At 45.0% G+C, this 21,850-nt stretch overlaps 2 protein-coding genes across 9 annotated transcripts in view; one reads left to right on the top strand and one right to left on the bottom strand.

The window, feature by feature from the left end:
• Nucleotides 1-2,584: 2,584 nt before the first annotated feature.
• On the bottom strand, nt 2,585-19,534 carry FAAP24 (FA core complex associated protein 24). Of its 3 annotated transcripts, none has more exons than XM_068261598.1 (5): nt 19,382-19,530; nt 15,472-15,628; nt 13,173-13,312; nt 10,504-10,656; nt 2,585-3,880 (listed from the first exon to the last, which is right to left on the bottom strand). In XM_068261598.1, exons 2-5 carry the CDS (start codon nt 15,581-15,583, stop codon nt 3,632-3,634), a joined length of 654 nt encoding a protein of 217 aa, XP_068117699.1. In that variant the 5' UTR covers nt 15,584-15,628; nt 19,382-19,530; the 3' UTR covers nt 2,585-3,631. The 3 variants fall into 3 exon arrangements, with proteins under 3 accessions (XP_068117699.1, XP_068117698.1, XP_068117700.1); XM_068261597.1 differs by having other exon boundaries at nt 19,392-19,530; XM_068261599.1 differs by lacking the exon at nt 13,173-13,312 and having other exon boundaries at nt 19,382-19,534.
• Nucleotides 19,535-19,646: 112 nt separating this feature from the next.
• Nucleotides 19,647-21,850, top strand: part of CEP89 (centrosomal protein 89) — a 363,467-nt gene continuing 361,263 nt past the window's right edge. For all 6 annotated transcript variants that reach the window (XM_068259610.1, XM_068259609.1, XM_068259608.1 and 3 more), the window contains exon 1: nt 19,647-19,743. In XM_068259610.1, coding sequence (XP_068115711.1) covers nt 19,705-19,743 — 39 coding nt within the window. In that variant the 5' untranslated portion in view covers nt 19,647-19,704. The remainder of the gene's footprint in view (nt 19,744-21,850) is intronic.

Raw genomic sequence — 21,850 nt, 5'->3', positions numbered from 1 at the left:
CAAATATTGCCAGATGCACCAGTGGTGATAACCACGGATGCCAGTCAGGAAGGTTGGGGAGCCCTTTGCGAGGAGGCCTGGATACAAAGAAGATGGCAGGTGTCTCAGACAGGTGTGCCTTCAAATCTGCTGGAACTGCGGGCGGCGCTCCTAGCCCTGAAATCCTTTGCTCAGAGGATACGAGGCCTGTCGGTGTTGTTGAGAATAGACAACACGACTGCGGTGTCGTACATAGACAAGGAGGGACGAGGAGTCAGGTGCTCCTTCAGGAGTCCAGTCACATTATGAGGTGGGCCACAAAACCAACTGGCAGATCACCTCAGCAGAAACTTTTACAGCCCGCACGAATGGTCTCTGAATTCATCAATCTTCAGTCGGCAGAGAATGTGAAGCTTCCAAAGTTTTTCACTCGGACCTATCACCCTCAATCTTCGGGGGTGGATTGCCTATCCCAGAGTTGGGACTCTATGCGTTCCCACCATTACCCTTGATACTGAGACTTTTGCAAAAGCTGTCAAAGCAGTCAGTCACGATCATAGCTATCCTTCCCTTTTGGCCAAGGAGGTCGTGGTTCTCACTGGCCATAAGCCTCAGTGTGGAACAGCCATACAAGCTGCCGTTGGTCCCGGATCTGATAGCACAAGGGAATCTCGTGTGCCTCAATCTTCAAAAATTATGTTTAGCGGTGTGGATATTGAAAGGCAAAAACTCATAAACGTGGGTTGTTCGGAGGAGGTTATTTCTACTTTATTAAAGTCCAGAAAGCCAACAACCAACTCTACGTATTATAGAATATGGGAGAAGTTTATATCCTTTTCAAGGGCAAGGGGCTTTGATCCATTGGCTCCACAGATCTACAATGTGTTGGATTTCCTGCAGACTGGGGTAGAGAAGAACTTAAGCCTTTCAGCGATAAAGGTGCAAGTGTCAGCCTTGTCGGCACTGACTGACTCAAGATGGGCTCAACATCCATTGGTGGTTCAGTTTGTTCAGGCGATAATGAAAATTCGTCCGCCAAGGAGTCCTTTTTTTCCTCAGTGGGACTTGACCTTAATTCTGGATGTGTTGGCTTCACCTCCCTTTCATCCGGTGGAGTCGGCAACTGTTCAGCAGATCACTCTGAAAACGGTTTTCCTCAGTGCCATATCTTCAGCCAAGAGGGTGTCGGATATCCAAGCTTTGGGATGTTCAGATAGTTTGTTACAATTCTTCCCAGATAGGGTGGTAGTTAGGCCGGTACTGAATTATGTTCCAAAGGTCTGTTCAGCATACCATATTAATCAGGAGTTGACGTTTCCAACCTTTTCCCTATCAGATGATCTACACCCTTTAGATGTGGAAGGATGCCTGAAAGCATATTTGAAAGCCACGGCCGCATTTAGGGCTTCAGAAAATGTATTTGTTAATTTTCAGGGATACAGGAAGGGTCAGGCAGTCTGCTCTACCATCGCTGCATGGTTGGTGAAAGTCATTCAGCAGTGCTACCGTTTGAGAGGTTTGGAAGTCCCTGCTGGGGTGCATGCTCATTCAACCAGGGGAATGGCGTCCTCTTGGGCGTCCTTTGCCAAAGTGTCTGTAGAAACCATATGCAAAGCTGCTGGTTGGTCTTCTGTTAATACGTTCATGTCCCATTATCATGTAAACCCTGCTTGTCTTACCTCTCTTAATTTTGGAAAATCTGTTATTTCTGCAGCTAAGAAATAAATTGACTTGTTTATTTGGCAGTATATCCCTCCCTCGTGGTGATTTGTTACATCCCATAGGTATGCCGCCATGTTTGCTCCAGGAAAGCAGAAAATTGTGTACTTACCTTCGGTAATTTTCCTTTCCTGGAACAAACGATGGCGGCATACGATTCCCTCCCTCCTTGTCCATTCGAGGACTTACTTTTAACGAGAATGGTGAGGAGGGTTGGGTTAAGTTTTTATTGAGTGGACTGTCCTATTGGGTTCAGGGGGCGGGGCTTAACCCATAGGTATGCATCCATCGTTTGTTCCAGGAAAGGAAAATTACCGAAGGTAAGTACACAATTTTCTGCTTTCCTTCTAAATAATACCAGTTGCCTGGCAGTCCTGCTGATCATTCTGGCATCAATAGTGTCTTAATCTCACACCGGAAACAAGCATACAGTAAATCGGGTCAGACTCTGGTCAAAAACATCTGATCTCACATGTTTGGGGCCTATGGCTAAAAGTATTAGAAGCAGAGCTTCAGCAAGACTGCCACGCAACTGGTATTGTTTAATATTAAATGTCAGTCTTCATAAAATGACCCACAGTTAAAGGGCAACTCAACATGCTGCCATTTCAGTTTACATGACTATCACTATGATTATCTCTCCCCCCATATCCCTGCATGAAAATTAGCTGTTCTCTGTACAAAAAAAAAATTTAAAAATCAATTCACAGACGCTATAGAATAATACGTCAGATCAGGAAGCACAGGGGGCGCCATATCACAATACAGGCTCCCTTACTCACAAGCAAGTTTAGTTCCAGGAAATTGCTTGTAAGTTAAAATTGTTTGTAAGAGGCGTTGTGTTATACTTAGTAAAACGTGAATAAATGATTTACTTTCAGACAACTCAACTTTTCAGTGTGCTTTTAATGTGTTTTATACTTACAACAGCTTAAACACTAACAAGTAACAACAAAAATATGACATGACAGAAACAGAACAGTGTCTTTGGTACATGGAGACAACTTCGTATGTCTGAAACGTAACTCGAGTCATTTGTAAGTAGGGGACAGTCTTTACAGGAAAGGTCATAATTGAATATACATTTATATTTACAAGAATGGACTCTCTTGAAACACAAATCATATTCAAGTGTTAGATACATAATAAAGGTGAACCAGAGGTGAGATTAAAAACAAATACTTACCTGGGTAGAAGGAAGACTATGCATAGTCCAGAGGCTTCCAACCCCACTATTGCCGCATACAGACCCTCTGTCTTCCTGCCGTGTATGTGCATGACCGTACTGCACGTGTGGGCGCATGGCCACGTCTGTGCAGTGGGCCGAAGCCACTCGTGCAAGAAAGGAATCGCAACAGGAAACTAACGTTTCCCGGTCAGTGACCATGGAGTCGAGATGGACACAGGGTGACATTGACCATCCGGATTTTTTCTTCTTAGGTATTTTTTATTTCACCTTGGGTTTGCTTTAAGCTTATACATACACATCCAAATATACCTTCAGTTCTGAAATTATCCAAGGAAATTCCCTTATCTCGAAGAATTATTAAAACAGCACACAGGGGAAGCCAAGGAGAACAGTCAGATTTCAGCCTTGATGAATTGTCACATCTCCAGTGGGTGGGAATGGCAAAGTGTAAAGTCAGCTGATGCACACAGAGCCATGAGCAGACAGGTCTTCTCCACAAGTCTGCCATTGCAACACACTAATGGAACGCTTCACAACATTTCACCTTAGCTCAACAGTCTAGTTTCACAATGATAGCCAAGGGCTGGAGGTGCAGCACTGTGACATGAATGAAGTGATCTACAATGAGTGATCTTCCATATCTGGAGACCAAGCACTTTGAAATGTGAAGACACCAGAGCTCACCTCTCAGTGGCTGATAATTGTCTCCCAATGTTGGGTGTCACAACAGATGCCAGAGAGGTGTCACATGGTTTTCGTGAAGAAAGCATGGACGTTGCTGGCTGCTGCTCTGCCCACTACAGCTTCCAGTTCTTTCAGGGAGGCATTGGCGAGTACCTGGATGCTTGGAAACCTCTGAAGAAGCTGTAGTGCCTTAACTCGGCCCACACCGTGAATAGTCTGTAAAGTACGGACGACGAAGGAATCAAGCAACCGGCAGTTCTTTTTAGCAAGAAACGGATTATTGCCTCCTTCTCTGCTCCTGTTGTGTACCTGCAAGGAAGAGAAATATTAAGGCAAAGCTCCATTATGAAACAAAATACTCTTCAAATCATAAAAGCATGTAGGAATGGGCACCTATATGAACTGCTAAATGGACGGGTCTGCCGGCTGTTATAACATGCTTGCTCAATCCAAACATGAAACAGAAACATGGTGTTCCAGGACTTTCATTTAAAGCTAATTTACAACCTTCACTAACCAATTAATCCATTTTGTAGAACACAGTTAAAAGACAGTTAAAATGATCAATAAAATATATTAAAAACAGATTAAATTTTTTTTTTTAAGGCACTAAGAGTTTTGGTTATTTAGATTGTCTGGCACTGATTTGACCGAGAAAGTGGGCAGAAATTGGAGTCCCACAAAACGCGTCACCAGTGTTTCACTTATAAGCCTCCTTTGCCATACACTGTGTGTCACAATTGGTGGTAAGCCACCTCTTCCTTTGATTTGTTTTTAATATATTTCATTGATCATTGTCGCCTCTTACCCCCTGCGTTTTTACCCTCCATTGGAGGGAACCTGGTTCCCAGTTTTTTGCATTCATCTGGTTCCAGACCCTTTCCAGGAGAACGACCGCCCCTAGAGACATATAGGAATACCGGAGTGGAGACAGGTATATAACCTCTCCGTCTAGTTGCTTTGGTCACTTTTGGGAATACATTTTCACTAAGCTCTACTATTCATCGTTTGGACATACTGCGCTGGATTCCTGTTGTCTCTGTGTTTTTTTTGTTTTCTAAAGGTGCTTCGTCATCTTACCCAACCCCAATTTTGTAGAAGCTTTATAATTTAATAGCCAGCGTATAGACATTCACTTGCTAGCGAAGCTTCCACTTTCTAGTTTAAAGCAGATTTACACTCGCCCCTAACTGTAACACACAGACCCACAGCAAGTAGGCAAGTCATTTACTGATTCCATTGGCTGCATGCTTGTTCCAGGCATACTTCAGACAGATCAGTACAACAGACAGGCAACGAACATCTTTTTAAAAGGTGATGAAAAAAAAATCTGTGTCTTTGGATGGCGAAACGACATGTTTAATGTGCCGTTTTAGCCACCCAATTGCTGAGAGCAAGCACCTTCTGGCTGCACTTTACAGACAAACAGTATAGAATGTAATATACTGTAGAATACATTGAATGTAATCCTCTTTGAAAGTTATGCAACAATCGGCGGGTGACAGTGTAAGTAACCCCTCCATACATTAATATTCTTCTGAAACTATGCCCCCGCCCCTTTGGCAGGCCCAACAGTGTTTTTGAAGCTCTGTGGCCACCACCACCTGCATTGTCTTAATCTGCTCCCAGCTCGGCAGCCATGACCTAATAGGATGCTGCAGAGCTCAGGGTTGGCCATAACAGTGCAGATGGGTTTGGCCACAGGGTTTTGGAAACACTTCAGGCAAAACCCGCCACAGAGATTTTGCAGAGGAGGGTGGAGTTTTAGACTTAGAGTTTAGAAGTCATGATTTACAGCTGAGTGAGTGAGTTACTAACCCTGGCAACCACTGACTCTTGCGTAATTTTCACAGAGGGTAACACTAAATGATCCATATATTACTACCTCGGTCCTCTTTAATGCATCTGAATAGGAGCGTCTGTAAGCATATCATTAAAAAAAAAAAAAAAAAAAATATGTTAGTGAGCATTCAGCAGATAGAAAAAAAGCATCTGCCAGGCAGTTAACTGTATTGCTATCAGACATCCATGTTGGTTAAGATGAGGCTCTGATTTATAATGTATTGTTCCTGTAGTATTCGTTTAATCAGTTTATGATGCAAGGCTGTCACTCCTATTGCTTACCATACAATAGGCTTCGGTCTAGCCCTACCCAGCGCATCCAAGCTAGGATGTTTATAAAAGTATGAGCAAAATCTAAGCTAAAAACAGGTATGAACAAGGCCTCTTTCACATAGGAGGCTGAACTGCACACAAATCAGCCGCCTCTCCACCGCCGGTGCACGGAAACAGTTAACAGGCAGTCAACTAACTGCATTCGGCCTCGTGTGTGAAAGAGGCCTTAACGCAAAAATTCCAACATCATACTATGTACAGTAAAGCTGGGTCATTTTTTAGGTCCCTCTGTGTCCTCCTGGTCCCTTCCATAGTTTGGATTTTAACCTCAATTAAAATATGCAACACGGCCGGGTCGTGCACTATGGTGCATGCGCTGTCCTGCCTGTGCACAGTTACAAGTCTTTATGCACGGCGCTTGCACGGAATGCTCTCAGCCACAAGAGTTTGATTGAGGAAGCACGTGGCCGGGCCAGCGCATGCACTATAGTGTGTGACCCAGCAAGGCCGCAGTCTTTAATTGGTGTAACAGCAGAACAACACAGGGGACACTGAGGGATCTCAAAGAATACAGGGGGCTGGAAGAATCCCCAGGTAAGTAGTAATCAACCCCCCAGCTCAGGTATACTACCTGCCTTAGATGTATTCAGCTGTATTCTTGTTTTGGATATGTCATTTTGCATATGTAGGTATTTATACATGTTTTCGTTAAAGTATGTGTTATAAGTGTATTACAAATGTTTTGTTTTGTTATGCCTTAGTTTCTAACTGGTTATATAACTATGACTTCTTTCCGCTAAAAAGTCCCAAGAAATCACTGCAGTTAGGTGTGTGTTAGTTTACAAATAACAGCTTCTACAGTGGCATACAATGCACCTTTAGACAGACAAACATTGATACTAGAGATTGACTGGTTAGATCTTCTGTCATGTTTCTATTGCTTGGTAAATGTCTGGTCATTTCCTTTCCCAGTGAAACCAATGCACCAATTTCTGCAGAAAAGCCCACATTTACCTGCACCTACATACGCACCTAAGATACAGGCGTGTCACCCTTAGTATGTACAATAAAAGCTATTACTCTGCGCTTACACAGGTAGTAAACTGATTGCAGGGTGTCCTGTTCTCTATTTAAATCCTTACTTTCAGGCACGGCTTATTTTTATATGCATGAAATAGAACATGAATTTAAACTAATTAAGCATAATACTTTTTTTGTAAATATTTACTTTATATACCACAATGTTGTATCAAATGCATATAATAAATGGATGTTTTAATTTGTTCCAATGTGTTTATAAACTATTCCTACTTATCACTAGCAAACCTTTGCACATCATCTAAGTATGATTTCCTTTTTTGATGTTCAGTTATAACTCTTTATTGACATTATTATTATTATTTAGTATTTATATACAATACAATAACATTTCTATAGCGCTTTTCTCCCATAGGACTCAAAGCGCTTAGGCTCTCTCAGATTCAGTAATTAGTAGGATGAAGTATTCACACAACAAAAGTTATATTTCTGCAAATGCCAAACTGAACAGGTGGGTTTTCAGTCTGGATTTAAACACGTCCAGGGATGGAGCTGTCCTGATCTGTTGAGGTAAGGAGTTCCAAAACAGAGGGGCAGCATGACAGAAGGCTCTGGGACCAAACGTTTCCAAGTGGACTCTGGGTATGACTAGCTTATTAGAACCTGTTGATCTGAGAATGCGGGGATTGCTACGTAGCTGCAACATATCTTTCATGTATCCAGGGCCTAGATTATTCAGGGATTTAAATGTCAGTAGGCCGATATACAGTACTGCTGAGATGTGCTACAGCGCTGTACAAAGTATATAGTCTTGTCACCAGGCACATGCAGGGAGGGGGGCTCTGGGTGCTCAGGCACCCCCTTCTTTCTAATTACCATTAAAAAGGCCCCATACAGCTGTGGGAAGCCCCGCCCACCAACCGTGAGAAGCCCTGCCCACCAACCACAGGAAGCTCATTCAGTCCTGAGGTCAGCTTACTCAGTCCTGAGGGCAGCGGCCACATCATTTCAGTCAGACAGCTGTCCCTCGCTTTCTCTGTCCTCCTCCCCAGCTGCCTCTCAGCATGGTGCGGAGGTTTGGGGAAGACACATTACTGTAGTGAGAGAACTCGCAGCACTGCCGAGTGCAGGCACAGAGCAAGATCTGTCACAGGCAGTAAGCCAGAGACCAGAGCAGGCATGTATTCCACTCACATGGTATGAGGTGCAGTGGTAAGCAGCTTCACCCAGAACCCTCACCACTCTAGCCAGGCCACCAGCCAGTAACAGTGATGTTGCTATCCGCCTGCCTCCCACCAATACCAGCACCTTGATGCTTTCTCCCACCCATTTCAGCACCCAGCAAGATGCTTCCACTCACCCTCCAGCACCTAGTTGTTCCCTCCTCAGCCAGCACCTAGATGCTCCCTCCTTTCCACCCACCGCAGCCAGCACCTTAATTGTCTCTCCCACCAACACTAGTACCTAGGTGCTTTCTCCCTCCCATCCCAGCCAGCACCTCAATACTCTTTTCCACCCACCCCAGCATCTAGATGCTCCCACCTAGCCAGCAACCTCACCCAGCACCTAGGTGCTCTCTACCTCCAACTCCAGCCAGGACCTTGATGCTCTCTTCCACCCACCTGCCCAAGCATCTAGATATTCTCACCCGAGCATTCAGATGCTCCCTCTGTTCCAACCACCCCAGCCAGCAACTTGATTCTCTCTCCCACCAAAGGCCAGCACCCAGCATTACTATGCTCCCACCCCAGCCAGCACCTTGATGCTCAACCCACCTACCTCACCCAGCACCTTGATGCTCAACCCACCTACCTCACCCAGCACCTTGATGCTCAACCCACCTACCTCACCCAGCACCTTGATGCTCAACCCACCTACCTCACCCAGCACCTTGATGCTCAACCCACCTACCTCACCCAGCACCTTGATGCTCAACCCACCTACCTCACCCAGCACCTTGATGCTCTACCCACCTACCTCACCCAGCACCTTGATGCTCTACCCACCTACCTCACCCAGCACCTTGATGCTCTACCCACCTACCTCACCCAGCACCTTGATGCTCTACCCACCTACCTCACCCAGCACCTTGATGCTCTACCCACCTACCTCACCCAGCACCTTGATGCTCTACCCACCTACCTCACCCAGCACCTTGATGCTCTACCCACCTACCTCACCCAGCACCTTGATGCTCTACCCACCTACCTCACCCAGCACCTTGATGCTCTATCTCACCAACCCCAGCCAGCACCCAGATGCTACATCCCACCCAGTCACCCCCCAGCCAGCCACTTGATGCTCTCTCCCACCCAAGGCCAGCACCTTAAAGTTCTCTCCCACCCACTCCAGCTCCCACCCGAGACAGCACCTTGATGCAAAACCCACCTACCTCACCCAGCACCTTGATGCTCTATCTCACCAACCCCAGCCAGCACCCAGATGCTACACCCCACCCAGTCACCCCCCAGCCAGCCACTTGATGCTCTCTCCCACCCAAGGCCAGCACCTTAAAGTTCTCTCCCACCCGAGACAGCACCTTGATGCAAAACCCACCTACCTCACCCAGCACCTTGATGCTCTATCTCACCCACTCCAGCCAGCACCCAGATGCTACCACCCACTCAGTCTCCCCCTCAGCCAGCACCCAGATGCTCCCTTCTGCCTACGACAGCCAGCACTCAGATGCTACCACTCACCCCCCAGCCAGAACTCAGATGCTTCCTCCCACCCAAGTTACCCACCCCAGCCAGCACCCAGATGTTGCCTCCCAGACAGCACTCAGATGTTAACTCCCACCACAGCCCGCATATAGATGTTGCTTCCCACCCCAGCCAGCATCCAGATGTTACCTCCCACCTATCCCAGACAGCACCTTAATACTCTCTCCCACTCACCCACCCCAGCCAGTACCCAGCACCTAGATGCTCCCTTCTACCCACCTATCCCAGCCAGCACCTTGATGCTCTCTCACACCCACCCCACCAGCATTCATTATTTAAACAGTGGTGGGGGGACGGTTGGTGACAGTGGGCCTTGGGCGGCAGAACTATAGTAGTGGCCACCCTTTAATTGCCTGATACTGCTATCGGGAGGGGGGGGGGGGGGGGGGAGGAGATGGTTAGCTTGGGGGCCACTTTTTAGAATTTCAGCACCCCCCCTTTGAATATCCTCTGCACGCCCTGCTTGTCACTAACTGTCCCTCAGAGTGGCTCCCAATTAATTCCTGCCAAAGTCATATGTCCATCATAGGCCAATTTCTAGGGAGAAGCCAAGTGACTTATCTGTATGTTTTTGTGATGTGGGAGGAAACAGTTGTGCACAGAGGAAACCCACACAGACACATAGGAGGGAACATACAAACGCAGTGTCCTGGCTGACCTGCCCTTATAAATATGTCTCAAAGCCGTTTTTTTGATCTGAGTAAAACTAAGATTCCTGCTGCTTCTGAAGTGGTCCCTCCATTCTCTCTTGTACATTATCACTTTGCTTTCATTATCCCGATTGTTTTTTTTTCCACTTATCAGCATCCTTTAACCCGCAAGGGCAGGGCTTTCTCACCCTTTTGGGTTTTGGATTTTGTTACCCATTTCTTCATATTAATTAGGTCACTGGTATTACCAGTTCTGTACACCGTACAGATTCTGTATTTTGTACCAACTCGGTATTTTGTATACCATTGTCTGTATTATTTTGTACCCCATGTTTGTTTCTTACTTTGTACAGCACCACAGAATATGTTGGTGCTTTATAAATCAATAATAATCTCTTTTACGTACCATGTGAGAGATAAGTTGTGCTGCTTCGGTATGATTGGCCACTGGGAGAAACGCCATGCCAAGCTCAAGGACAACAAAGTTCTGCACCGGAGGGATGAACTGCTCAGTCATCCGAGTCCTCTCTGCTATAACAATACCTTTCAAGGTGCTCGCCTTCCATAGAGAAACAAAACACATGGTGACCATCAGACCAGACTCAAGAATTTCAAATAATCCTGAGAGGAGTAACATTTTGTAAAAAGCACCTGCATAATCTCTTAGGTCATCAGATACTTGTATGTATACTGATACTGTATGGAAGCAGAGAGCATGCAACTGCCAGGAAGAACAGACGAGATAGCGTAATGCTGGAGCAGGCGAACGTTACACTGCTCAGCTGCACTACTCTGCTATGTGGAGAGATGGGGGGTGGTTGTATAATTTACCAGTTACCCGGGGGGAGGGGACCTTGAATTTAAGCAAGGGTCCCAAAGCTAATTTCAATGGGGGGGGGGTCTAATGGGTTATTGCTGCACCCGGCCTTAAACTGACAATGAAGCACTGTTACCAGTGTGCTCCTCTGGATGGGAAGGCGATGTGCTGTCTTTCTTTTACTGCTTGCAATTCTGGACGTTGGAAGCCCTCGAGGTCCACACAAATTGGCAAGGGGGGGGTCGCATTTGGGCCGCAGGCCATGTGTTTGACACCTGTGCGCTAGGTTGTGCGGAGTTGACGCTTTAACTGAAACCAGTCAGAGTTGTGAACATGGGTTATAGTGGAGGGGAGGTCAGGCACAATAAGGGGCCATCAAGTGTCTGATGAGCTAAGAGATTATTCAAGTATGCATAACTTTTACATTTTTCTTGCCTAAAGCTCACTTTAACGCACTATAGTTTCTAGTTCTAAACAAGTCATATAATTAAAGCAAACCTAAACTGAAAATAGATTTATGTGACAATGCAGATTCAATCCCCAGTACATAAAACAGAGAGATTCAAGCTGTTTTCAAGTAGTCTTCCAGAGCTAATGTTCACCACTAGTACACTTATGGCTCATCCCTGAATTGTGCTAAAGTTCAACAGGGTAAAAACATAATCGGAGCCCTGGTTGGTAGATCGGTTTTAATTCATGCTAAAATATATAGAAAGCAAACCTTTTCACCTGAATATATAGGTCTATTATTGATCAAATATTAATTAATAGCTCTATGATCACTATACATAATTAACATATCATCCCCCTGCAGCCATCCTGTGCCCCTCGCAGTCTCGATGGGATCCTCCTGTCACTGCCACCAGCTACTTCCGTTTTCGTCAACAGGCCTGGCCACGCGTCTGCTTCTACGCGTTCCTGCCTGCAAAAGCGCCCTCTAAACTGGTATTGTGGACAGGAACCCAAAGAAGCAGACGAGTGGCCAGGCCTGTCGCCGGATGTAAAAAGTAGCTGCCGGCGGGGAACAGGAGGATCAGATCGAGACTGCGAGGGCACAGGATGGCTGCAGGGGGCTGGTAGAAGCTCCAGGTGAGTAAAACCAGAGCAATTTCCACCTGTCAGTGCCCCTCCCTTTTATTCCCTAATAACTTTATTACTACTTATCACAAGAAAATGATCTACACCTTGTTTTTTCGCCACCAATTACCGGTAGGCTTTCTGTGGGTAGTACATTTTCCTAAGAATTTTTTTATTCTAAATGCGTTTTAATGGAAAAAAAATATTTCTCAGTTTTCGGCCATTATAGTTTTAAAATTAAATGTTCTCATGTGGATAAAACCAACACATTTTATTTGCCCAGTTGTCCCAATTATTAAACCGTTTAAATTATGGCCCTATCACAATGTATGGCGACAATATATTATTTTGAAATATAGGTGTTATTTTTTTGTCCGGACCATAATTATAAGCCCCTATGTAGTAAAGTAAAAGAAATTTTCCCTCATAAAATATAGATGAAAAAAGCTGAGTCCCTAAGGCAACTATTTCTTTTTAAGTTGATTTTTTTTTTTTACAAGTGTTTATTTTTTTATTGGGGGGGGCGCTTTGGAAGGGCAAGTTTTTAATTTTATTAATATTGTGTATAAATGTGCCTGTGTGTGTCATTTTACTTTTTGGCCACAAGATGGCGCTAGTGAACACTCTCCCGCTATAGGAAGTGTTCCCTTTTTTTTCCCCCCCATTTTATTAAAATGTGACAGTTTCCTGTTTTATGAATGGACGTGGCTGCTGTTCAAGGTCACGTCCATTCATTCCAGGATGTGCGATTGGGTAGAGGGCCGCTCAGTCCTCTTCCCCAATCACTTACACACACACAACGGAAATGGCGGCGGGAACGCGCAACGTATTTAAGCGTCATGTTGCCGTAAACAGGCTAAAACATGACGTTTTAATACGATAGATTAACTGGTTAAATAATAACTCTGCTTAGTTTTGCAATCATAAAATCTTGAAATTCACTCAAATAGTTTGCAGAACATTTTTAAACATACTATATATAATCAACTTAAAGCAAGATATTTTCTCTGCATTAATATGAGATTTTCTGACATTATACTTACTATACTTAGAAGGGCAGTGAGTATGGAGCTACTGTCTGGGGCTGCGTTATTTTTTCACCATCTTGTACTTCAGGTTCATGGCAAGTAAAAAATAAAATGTGACCAAATCCCAACATCCTCTGTCTTAAAATCACTTACTTTACGAAACCGGACCAGACGTCGTTTGAAAGCATTTCCCGACACCAGGTCCATCTCAGATAAGTAAAGTATGCAGACTCTGTTTGACAAGTGGAAGTCCACCAATCCAAGACCATCTTCAAATACCAGCTTTATTTTACCTGTAGAGCAGAGGGTTATAGCTCAACTATGGGGATCTGTATTAAACACCCTCCAATTCTGGCGCCTTCCTTAATTAACATTGGTTCCATCCATGAAAACACAGTCTTTGGTCCCGACAAAGCCCAGGTTAGGGATAAAACGCATTGATTTTTCTGGCTATACCAGGCATATGACCAAGTGCAATACTGAGGAGAGAGAAAACTTGGCTTGTAAACAGGAGTGGTCTGTGGGACATGACCCAGAGTTATAGGGGCAAACAAACTGAGTCTCTCGGTTTCTCTAAGCCGTGCAAGTGGGTGAAATGCCTTTGAATTTGCAATTTATCATTACAAAACCACCACCTGATGCTAAAGTGCTGAGTGATTGGGTTAGAGACGGAGCCTGTAAAACAATTAGTTCCACTGGGTCACGCGCATCTGCAAAACAGGGCTGTAGAGTCGGTACACAACATCATCCGACTCCAAGCTATTACGTGGTTAAATTGGTACATTGGTTAATTGATTAAATTACTTTCCAAATGACTTGTATAATATTGTGTGTTGACTTGCTACAACTTGGTTGTTACACAATCATTTACAGGATTGTGAGAACTACCAGACATGATAACTATACTTTGTTTTTGATATTACATCTTTGCCATGCATCATTTATGCTTCCCATTTTTACATACATGGGCACAGTTATGTTGTTTGTGATGTCAGCACAATACCCCACAGCTTGAAAGTGTGCTGTTCATCCTCTATGTATCTCTGCACAGTAAATCCACCTTGTTGCCTCGACTAGTGGTGAGTGAAATATTCCTTCTGTAAGCAAACGTCTGTTCATCAGGAAACAATAGTGCAAGTTGTGTAGATTACTCAGCTACCAGTTAATTGATGAGTAGTTTATGATTCTCATGAATCCCCTGCACATTTGCATAAATAAAATTATTTTGTTACTTACAGTCTGAAAAAATTCTTCTACTAGTTTAATGTTTACTGAAGGGAAATAAAGTTCCACGCTTTAAAATCATTTCAACATTACCAAAAAGAAATGGCTATGTCAGCTGATCGGCTACTGACCTGAGCACAAGGGTTTCAGCAATGAACAGCTGTTTATTCAAGCTCCTGTCTTATTAAAAAAAAACCCTTTTATTTTACTGATAGGTACACTATTAGGCCTCGTTCCCACTATACCCGCTGCCATGCACATTTTGGCAGTGCGTAAAGTGTGCGACATGCAAGAACGGTAGAAGTGCATAGACAGCACTTCTGCCGCTCCCATCATATGCCCTGCGCAGCAGTGCGATGCGCTATCGCATTGCTGCATGCATTTTTCGGGAATCGTAGCGCTGACCCATTCACTGTAGCATAGCGTTATGAACAGAGGCGCCAAAATAGGGTAAAAACATCTAAAAAACATTTAAAAAGGGGGAAGTTGGTGGACTTACGGTACCTCCCTCGAAGAAAACCAGACATGAATTCGTTATTTTTAAAACACAAAAATAACATTTATTTGTAGCTCCTATTTGCAATGCGTTTCGCAGGCACAGTCCCACTTCATCAGGCAATTTACGGAGAAAGCTAGTATCAGTCAAGAACGCAGCCAAGCGCCTCTGAGACTGTGCCCGCAAATTGCGTAGCAAACTGGAGCAACAAATGTTATTTTTGTGTATTACAAATAATGAATTAATGTCCGTTTTTCTCCGAGGGAGGCAAGTCCACCAACTTCCCCCCTTTTTAAACGTTTTTACCCCATTTTGTCGCCTCTGTTCATACTCCTATATTTACTCTAGTCCTCCATCAGTGGAGGGGTGTTATCCCCATCTTTCCTGTCTACAGAAAGCCACTCCTTACACCTGAGTGGGGTCAGGTCATAATTCTCCCCACCTGCTGTTTGAGTGGTTACCTGTGTGGTAACCCACATTTGTGAGTATATCTACAATTCCTCGTAAAAATATACTGTGAATTACAAAAGGTACTGCACTATATTGGGCTCTCGGTTTCTATTTTTGTTTTGCAAGCATTCACTGTAGTGAATGAGATCAGCAGCGCAGCGCGGCACAGATGGCGTGTGATTGTACGCATTCCGATCGCTCGCCCATCTGCGCTTTTTGATGTGAACCAGCCCTAAATACAAAAGTCTCCCTTTCAAGGATAGTATCCTGTGTCAACAATACCTTGTAGTAGCTGAGCAAGGGGTGTTCCTCTCCATTTCTCACTGCCGATGATGTGTCCATAAGGAACAGCTGCAGCCCCAACTCGGACAGGAGTGCATTCCTGCGTTGCCATTTATGATAAACTGTCCTGTTACTTATTCTGATAAGAAAACGCCCTCTGGAAGAAACACAGAAATGAATCATCATTATACAGTGAGGACCATATCCCTCCTGTGTTTATAACGTACCCCCTGAGCTGAGAGGGATATAGAGGCTGCCATATGTATTTCCTTTTTAACAGAGCCAGTTGTCCACCACTGCCGCTAGCTCTAGCCACGCAATTTACCTGAAGTGAAGGGGAGTACACCAAGGTTTAAACCCTTTAGCCCGGGTCCTGCCAGAACCACCGGACTGAGAGAAAATAATAAACATGGGGGCAGCTTTCAGCCTGTACACCCAGGTGGTCCGGGAAACACACAAAACTGAGGTATGTGGAAGGGAAGGGGATATATAAATACTTTCGGCTTGTGTTTCCTTTGGGGGAGGAGCATTGCATTTCTCCCCGTATAACATCGCTTTACGGGGACAGCTCTGACACTGAGCCATCCCTTCCATTGCCCACAAAAGTGATCGGCTCTCATAGGCTAATGCCTATGAGAGCCGATCACACTGATTGGCTCTCGGGGGGAGGGAGGGATGATGAGTAGTTACATTTAAAAATAGGCGTTTTAATAAACAAAACAAAAAAAATAATAAAACAAACCACCAAACATAGCAACAAAGATCAGATGCCACCAACAGAAAGTTCTGTTGGTGGCAAGGAAAGGGGAAAAATTCATTTGTATGCTAAGTGTTCTGGCTCTGCAGCGAGCTTTTAAAGCTGCAGAGCCCTGAATTGTAAAATATAGCCTGGTCACTAGGGTGGTGTAAGCCTACGGTCCTCAAGTGGTTAAAGCTCAACTAAACGATTTAGCCAAACTATTTAAAGTGTACCAGAGACCAGATAAGAAAAAGTTTTATACAGTACCTGGAGTTTCCTCCAGCCCCATGCGCACGGATCGCTCAGTGGCGGCCGCACTTCTCTTGCGCAGACTGGCCACAACTGGCAGAACGAACAGGACCTAATACCAGAGCTGCAAGCAGCGGAGGACGGTGGCCTGGGAGCGATCCTTGCGCCTCGGGCTAGAGGAAGCACCAGGTACGTATAAAACTTTATTTTTTTGCTTAAAGAGACTCTGTAACATGAAAAACATCCCCTGGGGGGTACTCACCTCGGGTGGGGGAAGCCTCGGGATCCTAATGAGGCTTCCCACGCCGTCCTCTGTCCCACGGGGGTCTCGCCGCAGCCCTCCGAACAGCCGGCGACTGTGCCGACTGTCAGTTCAATATTTACCTTTGCTGGCTCCAGCGGGGGCGCTGTGGCGACTTTCGGCACGGAAATAGACGGAAATACCCGATCTCCGTCGGGTCCGCTCTACTGCGCAGGCGCCGGAAACTTGCGCCTGCGCAGTAGAGCAGACCCGACGGCGATCGGGTATTTCCGCCTTCTTCGGCGCCGAGAGCCATCAGAGCGCCTGCGCAGGAGCCAGGAAGGTAAATATTGCGTCACCGCTGTACGGAGGGCTACAGCAAGACCCCCGAGGGACGCAGGACGGCGTGGGAAGCCTCATTAGGATCCTGAGGCTTCCCCCACCCGAGGTGAGTACCCCCCAGGGGCCGTTTTGTCGTTACAGTTCCTCTTTAACGTGTACCAGAGACTGCAACAACTAAAGATTTGATACTACCCAGGGCTTCCTCCAGCCCCATAAGCACGTCCCTCGCCATCCTCCGGTGGTCTGCAGTTCCGCCGCAATCAGCCCCGGTAACTGGTTCAGTCACGTCAGTCAGGGTCTTCTGCACATGAGCGGACCTCCCACGCATGTGCAAAAGACCCCAACTGATGCAACTGAACCAGTTACTGAGCTGATTGCGGCTAAACGGCAGACCGCAGGAGGACGGCGAGGGACTCAGACATGCTTATGGGGCTGGCGGAAGTCCCGGGTAAGTATTGATTCTTCAGTTGTTGCCGTATCTGAACTGAAATTTAAAGTCAAAATAAACATACACACATCATACTTACCTCCCGTGTAGTCTGCTCATTGATCTCTTTCTCCTCTATGGCGTCATGTTTGTGCACTGTGATCAATGGAATTCTCAGTCCACCATTTTAAAAATGGCCATAACAGCTTACTGGTCAGCACTACGTTAACCTGTAATAGCGCCCACTTAAACCATAGGGAAATGTAATGGATATTACCTTGCTCATCACTTGTCTTTTCAGTTATAACTGACAGTAACTGATGTATAAGTGACAGCAACTGATATATTTCCGTTCTGACAAAATTTGGGACCCCGAGGAGGCTCCGCTATTGCAGTGCATGAAGCCCCTGAACACCGGGGAGGTAAATATTGACCTGACCTATTGACAATCTGGTGCAATAGTGGCTTTCAGCGGAAAAAGCTGAGCCCGATCAGGTCCGCTCTACATAAACATACTTGTCATCTCCTCTCATAAGCTCACAATTTTCTTTGAACGATTCCTTCCAGTTCTGACAAGATTTTAACGGAACTGAAATATCTCAGTTGCTGTCAGTTAAAATTGAAACAAAAACTAATGTGCAAGGTAATGCCCATGTTTCCCTATGGCTCAAGTGGGCAATATTACAGTTTAACAGTGTGCTGACCAGGAAGCTGTTATAGCCATTTTCAAAATGGAGGACGGAGAATTCCAGTGATCACAGAAGACAAACAGGACACAAGCGAGGAGAAAGACGGATGAGCAGACTATGCAGGAGGTAAGTATGAAGTGTTTATTTTTCCTTTAATTTTTAGTTCAGGTTTGCTTTAAAGTGCACCGGTAAGAAAAAAAAGCCCCTATGGGATACTTACCTGGGGAGAGGGAAGCCTCAGGATCCTAATGAGGCTTCCCCATATCCTTGGAGATCCAACGCTGGCTCCCCAAAAAATTCCAACAAGTACTGCGAAGCAATATTTTCCTCCTGAGTTCCAGAGCAGGTGCAGTGGCAGCTTTCCGATGGGCTCTGGCTGAAATAGCCTAGCCCGATCGGGTGGTAGAGCTGAGCTGATCTGGCTCAGCTATTTCCGCCTAAGCACGAACGGAAAGCCACTATTGCACCAAAACGCGGTAGGTAAAAATTTCCCTCCCGGTGTTCGGGGGCTTCATGCACTGCAATGGAGGAGGATGGAGGGAGCCTCCTCAGGATCCAGAGGCTTTACCCTTCCGAGGAATGCAACCCCCAGGGAATGTTTTTGTCATTACAGGTTTACTTAAAGTGTACATCAGCTTCACTAAAAACTATGAAGTAAAGCATGCATGTGATGCAAATACGGTGTAATGACAACTACATGCCATTGCAATCATGGCAGCCCTCCTGCATACCCCCCACCTTTTTGAGATGAGAAAGAGTGACACCTAAGCCATGCCCATGCCGCACCCATGATCACGCCCCTAGTCACACATACCATGAAGATTTCATAATTTTAAAATGTTAATATGAAGGAAAATGAACCAGGATAGAAAGGACCGGTGTGGTTTTAATTATTAAAAGAAACTATGTTGTTTCCACACTGGTCCTTTCTATCCTGGTTCATTTTCCTTCATATTAACACACACACACACATATATATATATATATATATATATATATATATATATATATATATATATATATATATATATATATATATATATATATATATATAAGAAGGACAAATGAGCAGTAAAGAGGGATAGCAGGGCTCCCAAAGACGGACTGTCCCTCCGGAAGGGGGACAGTTGGCAGCTATGCTCCTCTTCGTGTAATATGGCGAATGCCGACATATTGGCTGCAAGATTTCTATACACGCGACATTCAAACACTGACCAACACACCTGCACTTACCCGACACTTCCGCAGTCCGCACCTCTAGTCTAAACCAACCCGCCATAATCCACATTTCTGTGATTGGAAGACCCGCTGTCGCTCCAGCTCAGCTAGCCAATCATCGTAGCGGCTGGATCCCAGAGGCGGGACTTCCATCACAGGTCCTTTGCTTGTGCTGAAGACGCACCAGGTTGCCAGGGGTTACTAGAAGACGCTCGCTGATTGGTAGGTGAGTTCACAGCAGCCAATGGGAAAGAGCGAAAGTCACGTGACAGGAGGAAGTAGTTGGTGCCAGTGACAGAAGGATAACGGATTCTGCAAGAGCTGCACCATGTCCTTACCGTTTAGGAGGAGGCAGAATAACCAGTTTGTGAGTATGACTGTGTGTGGAGAGCACACTGATGGTGGCTCAGCAAACTGACTGCCTGCGAGTGGAAAGCCCATCACTCCTCAGTGCAGAGGAGTGCTCTAAAGGGAAGCTCCACTTTTAACACAAAAACATACAAAAGCCATGCTGTAATTTACAGTAGAAATGTAAGAAAAGTATAAAACTGCCCCCCGAATATCTCAGTGCTGATAATGGTCTCTCGGAAATATCTTCTTTTTCACTTGGTGATTATCTGGCAACCTCCACCTCTTGCTGGAGATAGAATGAGTTTCAGCCTGTCCCATACAGTAAAAGTATGCCCAGGCCTGGGATAGTGTCACTTCTATTGCCTCCTCACAGACTGGAAAGGTGCTCTGTAAGTTGTAATCAGGGCTGTGGAGTCGGTCCAAAAATCCACCGACTCCGACTCCTCAGTTTAGGATTCCACCGACTCCGACTCCTCTAATTTGCATATTACAATTTTGTTGATTAAAAGTATGTAACATGAAATTCGTCTCTTAACTACCAACGCTTAGGAATTTTACAAGACAACTGAAGTGAGAAGGATATGTAGACTACTATATTTATTCCCTTTAGACTAAAACTAGTCCTTGGTAAGAGTACTTGTAAAAGGTACAAACCGGAACAAAGAACATCTATCAGGCCCTAGGCAATGTAAGTGTGGGTACATGTAAGAATGATGTGCAGGTACTCTGCAGGGGAATGAGGAGATTGTAAACAGACAACACCTCTGTGTTTAATGTGCACAGCATACTCAGTGGATTCCCTGCAGCTCTGTGGGGAGTGCATATGCAGAGTATAGTACTACTGTGTAACAAAGTAAACCTGAGACGGATGAAATTAAAGTTTTATACATACCTGGGGCTTCCTCCAGCCGCCTTCAGGATAATCAGCCCCTCGTTGTCCTCCTCCACCACCTGGATCTTCTGCTATGAGTCCAGGTACTTGAGCCAGTCGGGCGTAGTGCGCATGCACACACTCCGCCGCCAGGAGCATACTACACCTGTGCAGCACTATTGCGCAGGTGCAGAATGTTCCTGGCTGTGGGAGCGGCATGCGGCTGGACAGCGCTGACTGGCTGAATTACCAAGACTCATAGCAGAAGATCCGGGTGGTGGAGGACAGCGAGGGACTGATTCGCCTGAAGGGGGCTGGAAGAAGCCCCAGGTATGTATAAAACTTTACTTTTCATCCGTCTCAGTTACCCTTTAATTTGTAGTCACCAAACCAAATTTTAACAACATATCAAATTATTTGATTTCATCAGCAAAGGGAGTGCATACATTTGCATAAATCAGCATCAATGCAGAATTATTTCCATCTCGTTGACCATCTCTATTAGTGACACAGCTACACATCAGGCTTTATTCCTACAGCATAGATGTTATTTAGTATATATAAGAGATTCCTGTGTACACATATATACAGTCACAATCAGATATGTATATCTGACCTTAAAAATACGGGGACTGCTTTATTGAAGCAGCACAAGTAACTAATTTTGATTGGTTTATTTCATTTTTGTGGACTAAGCACAGCTATTACTGTGTATATATACTGTATACATCCATTATTTTTAATGACTATTATCTGAGAAATAGAATATTTTATCATATTTTCTATTTTAATTACAGTTACAAATTCATTAGGAGTCGGAATCGGTGCATTTTTTCCCGACTCCGACTCCAGGCACCCAAAATTGCCCTGACTCCGACTCCGACTCCACAGCCCTGGTTGTAATGGCTCTTTAATGGCCAGCAGGTTATGCTGGGACTTGTATTGCTTCACTAGGCTGGCAGGATGCTCTGCAACTTACCATTGCATCATCAGTGACGTGAAAAGTACACTGGAATTTGTAGTGGCTTATCAGAGACAGACTGAATTTGATGCTGTATTAGAAATTCCAAATTGTGCTGGGATCTTGCGATTGGTTGTCATAAACCAATATGGCAATTGTATGCTGAGACTTGTAGGGCAATGGAGAATGGCTGTGTGTAATTTTTCTAGAGAGGACCAGGGTGACATTTCCTTAGTAGAGCCACTGACTAGGTGTACTGATACTTGGATTTTCATAGGAGAAACAGACCAG

The sequence above is a fragment of the Hyperolius riggenbachi genome, chromosome 11 (assembly GCF_040937935.1).
Source record: "Hyperolius riggenbachi isolate aHypRig1 chromosome 11, aHypRig1.pri, whole genome shotgun sequence".
Lineage (NCBI taxonomy): Eukaryota > Metazoa > Chordata > Amphibia > Anura > Hyperoliidae > Hyperolius > Hyperolius riggenbachi.
The sequence above is the reverse complement of the archived record's forward strand: the minus strand, read 5'-3'. Positions and strand labels throughout refer to the sequence as shown.

What these genes read in the sequence shown, in the direction of transcription:
- FAAP24 (XM_068261598.1), bottom strand. Translation starts at nt 15,583, where the DNA reads ATGGCAACGCAGGAATGCACTCCTGTCCGAGTTGGGGCTGCAGCTGTT. An exon ending in CCTTGCTCAGCTACTACAAG is followed by an intron (nt 13,313 to 15,471) that starts GTATTGTTGACA and finishes TCTGCTCTACAG; the next exon opens with GTAAAATAAAGCTGGTATTT. An exon ending in GTCTGGTCCGGTTTCGTAAA is followed by an intron (nt 10,657 to 13,172) that starts GTAAGTGATTTT and finishes TCTCTATGGAAG; the next exon opens with GCGAGCACCTTGAAAGGTAT.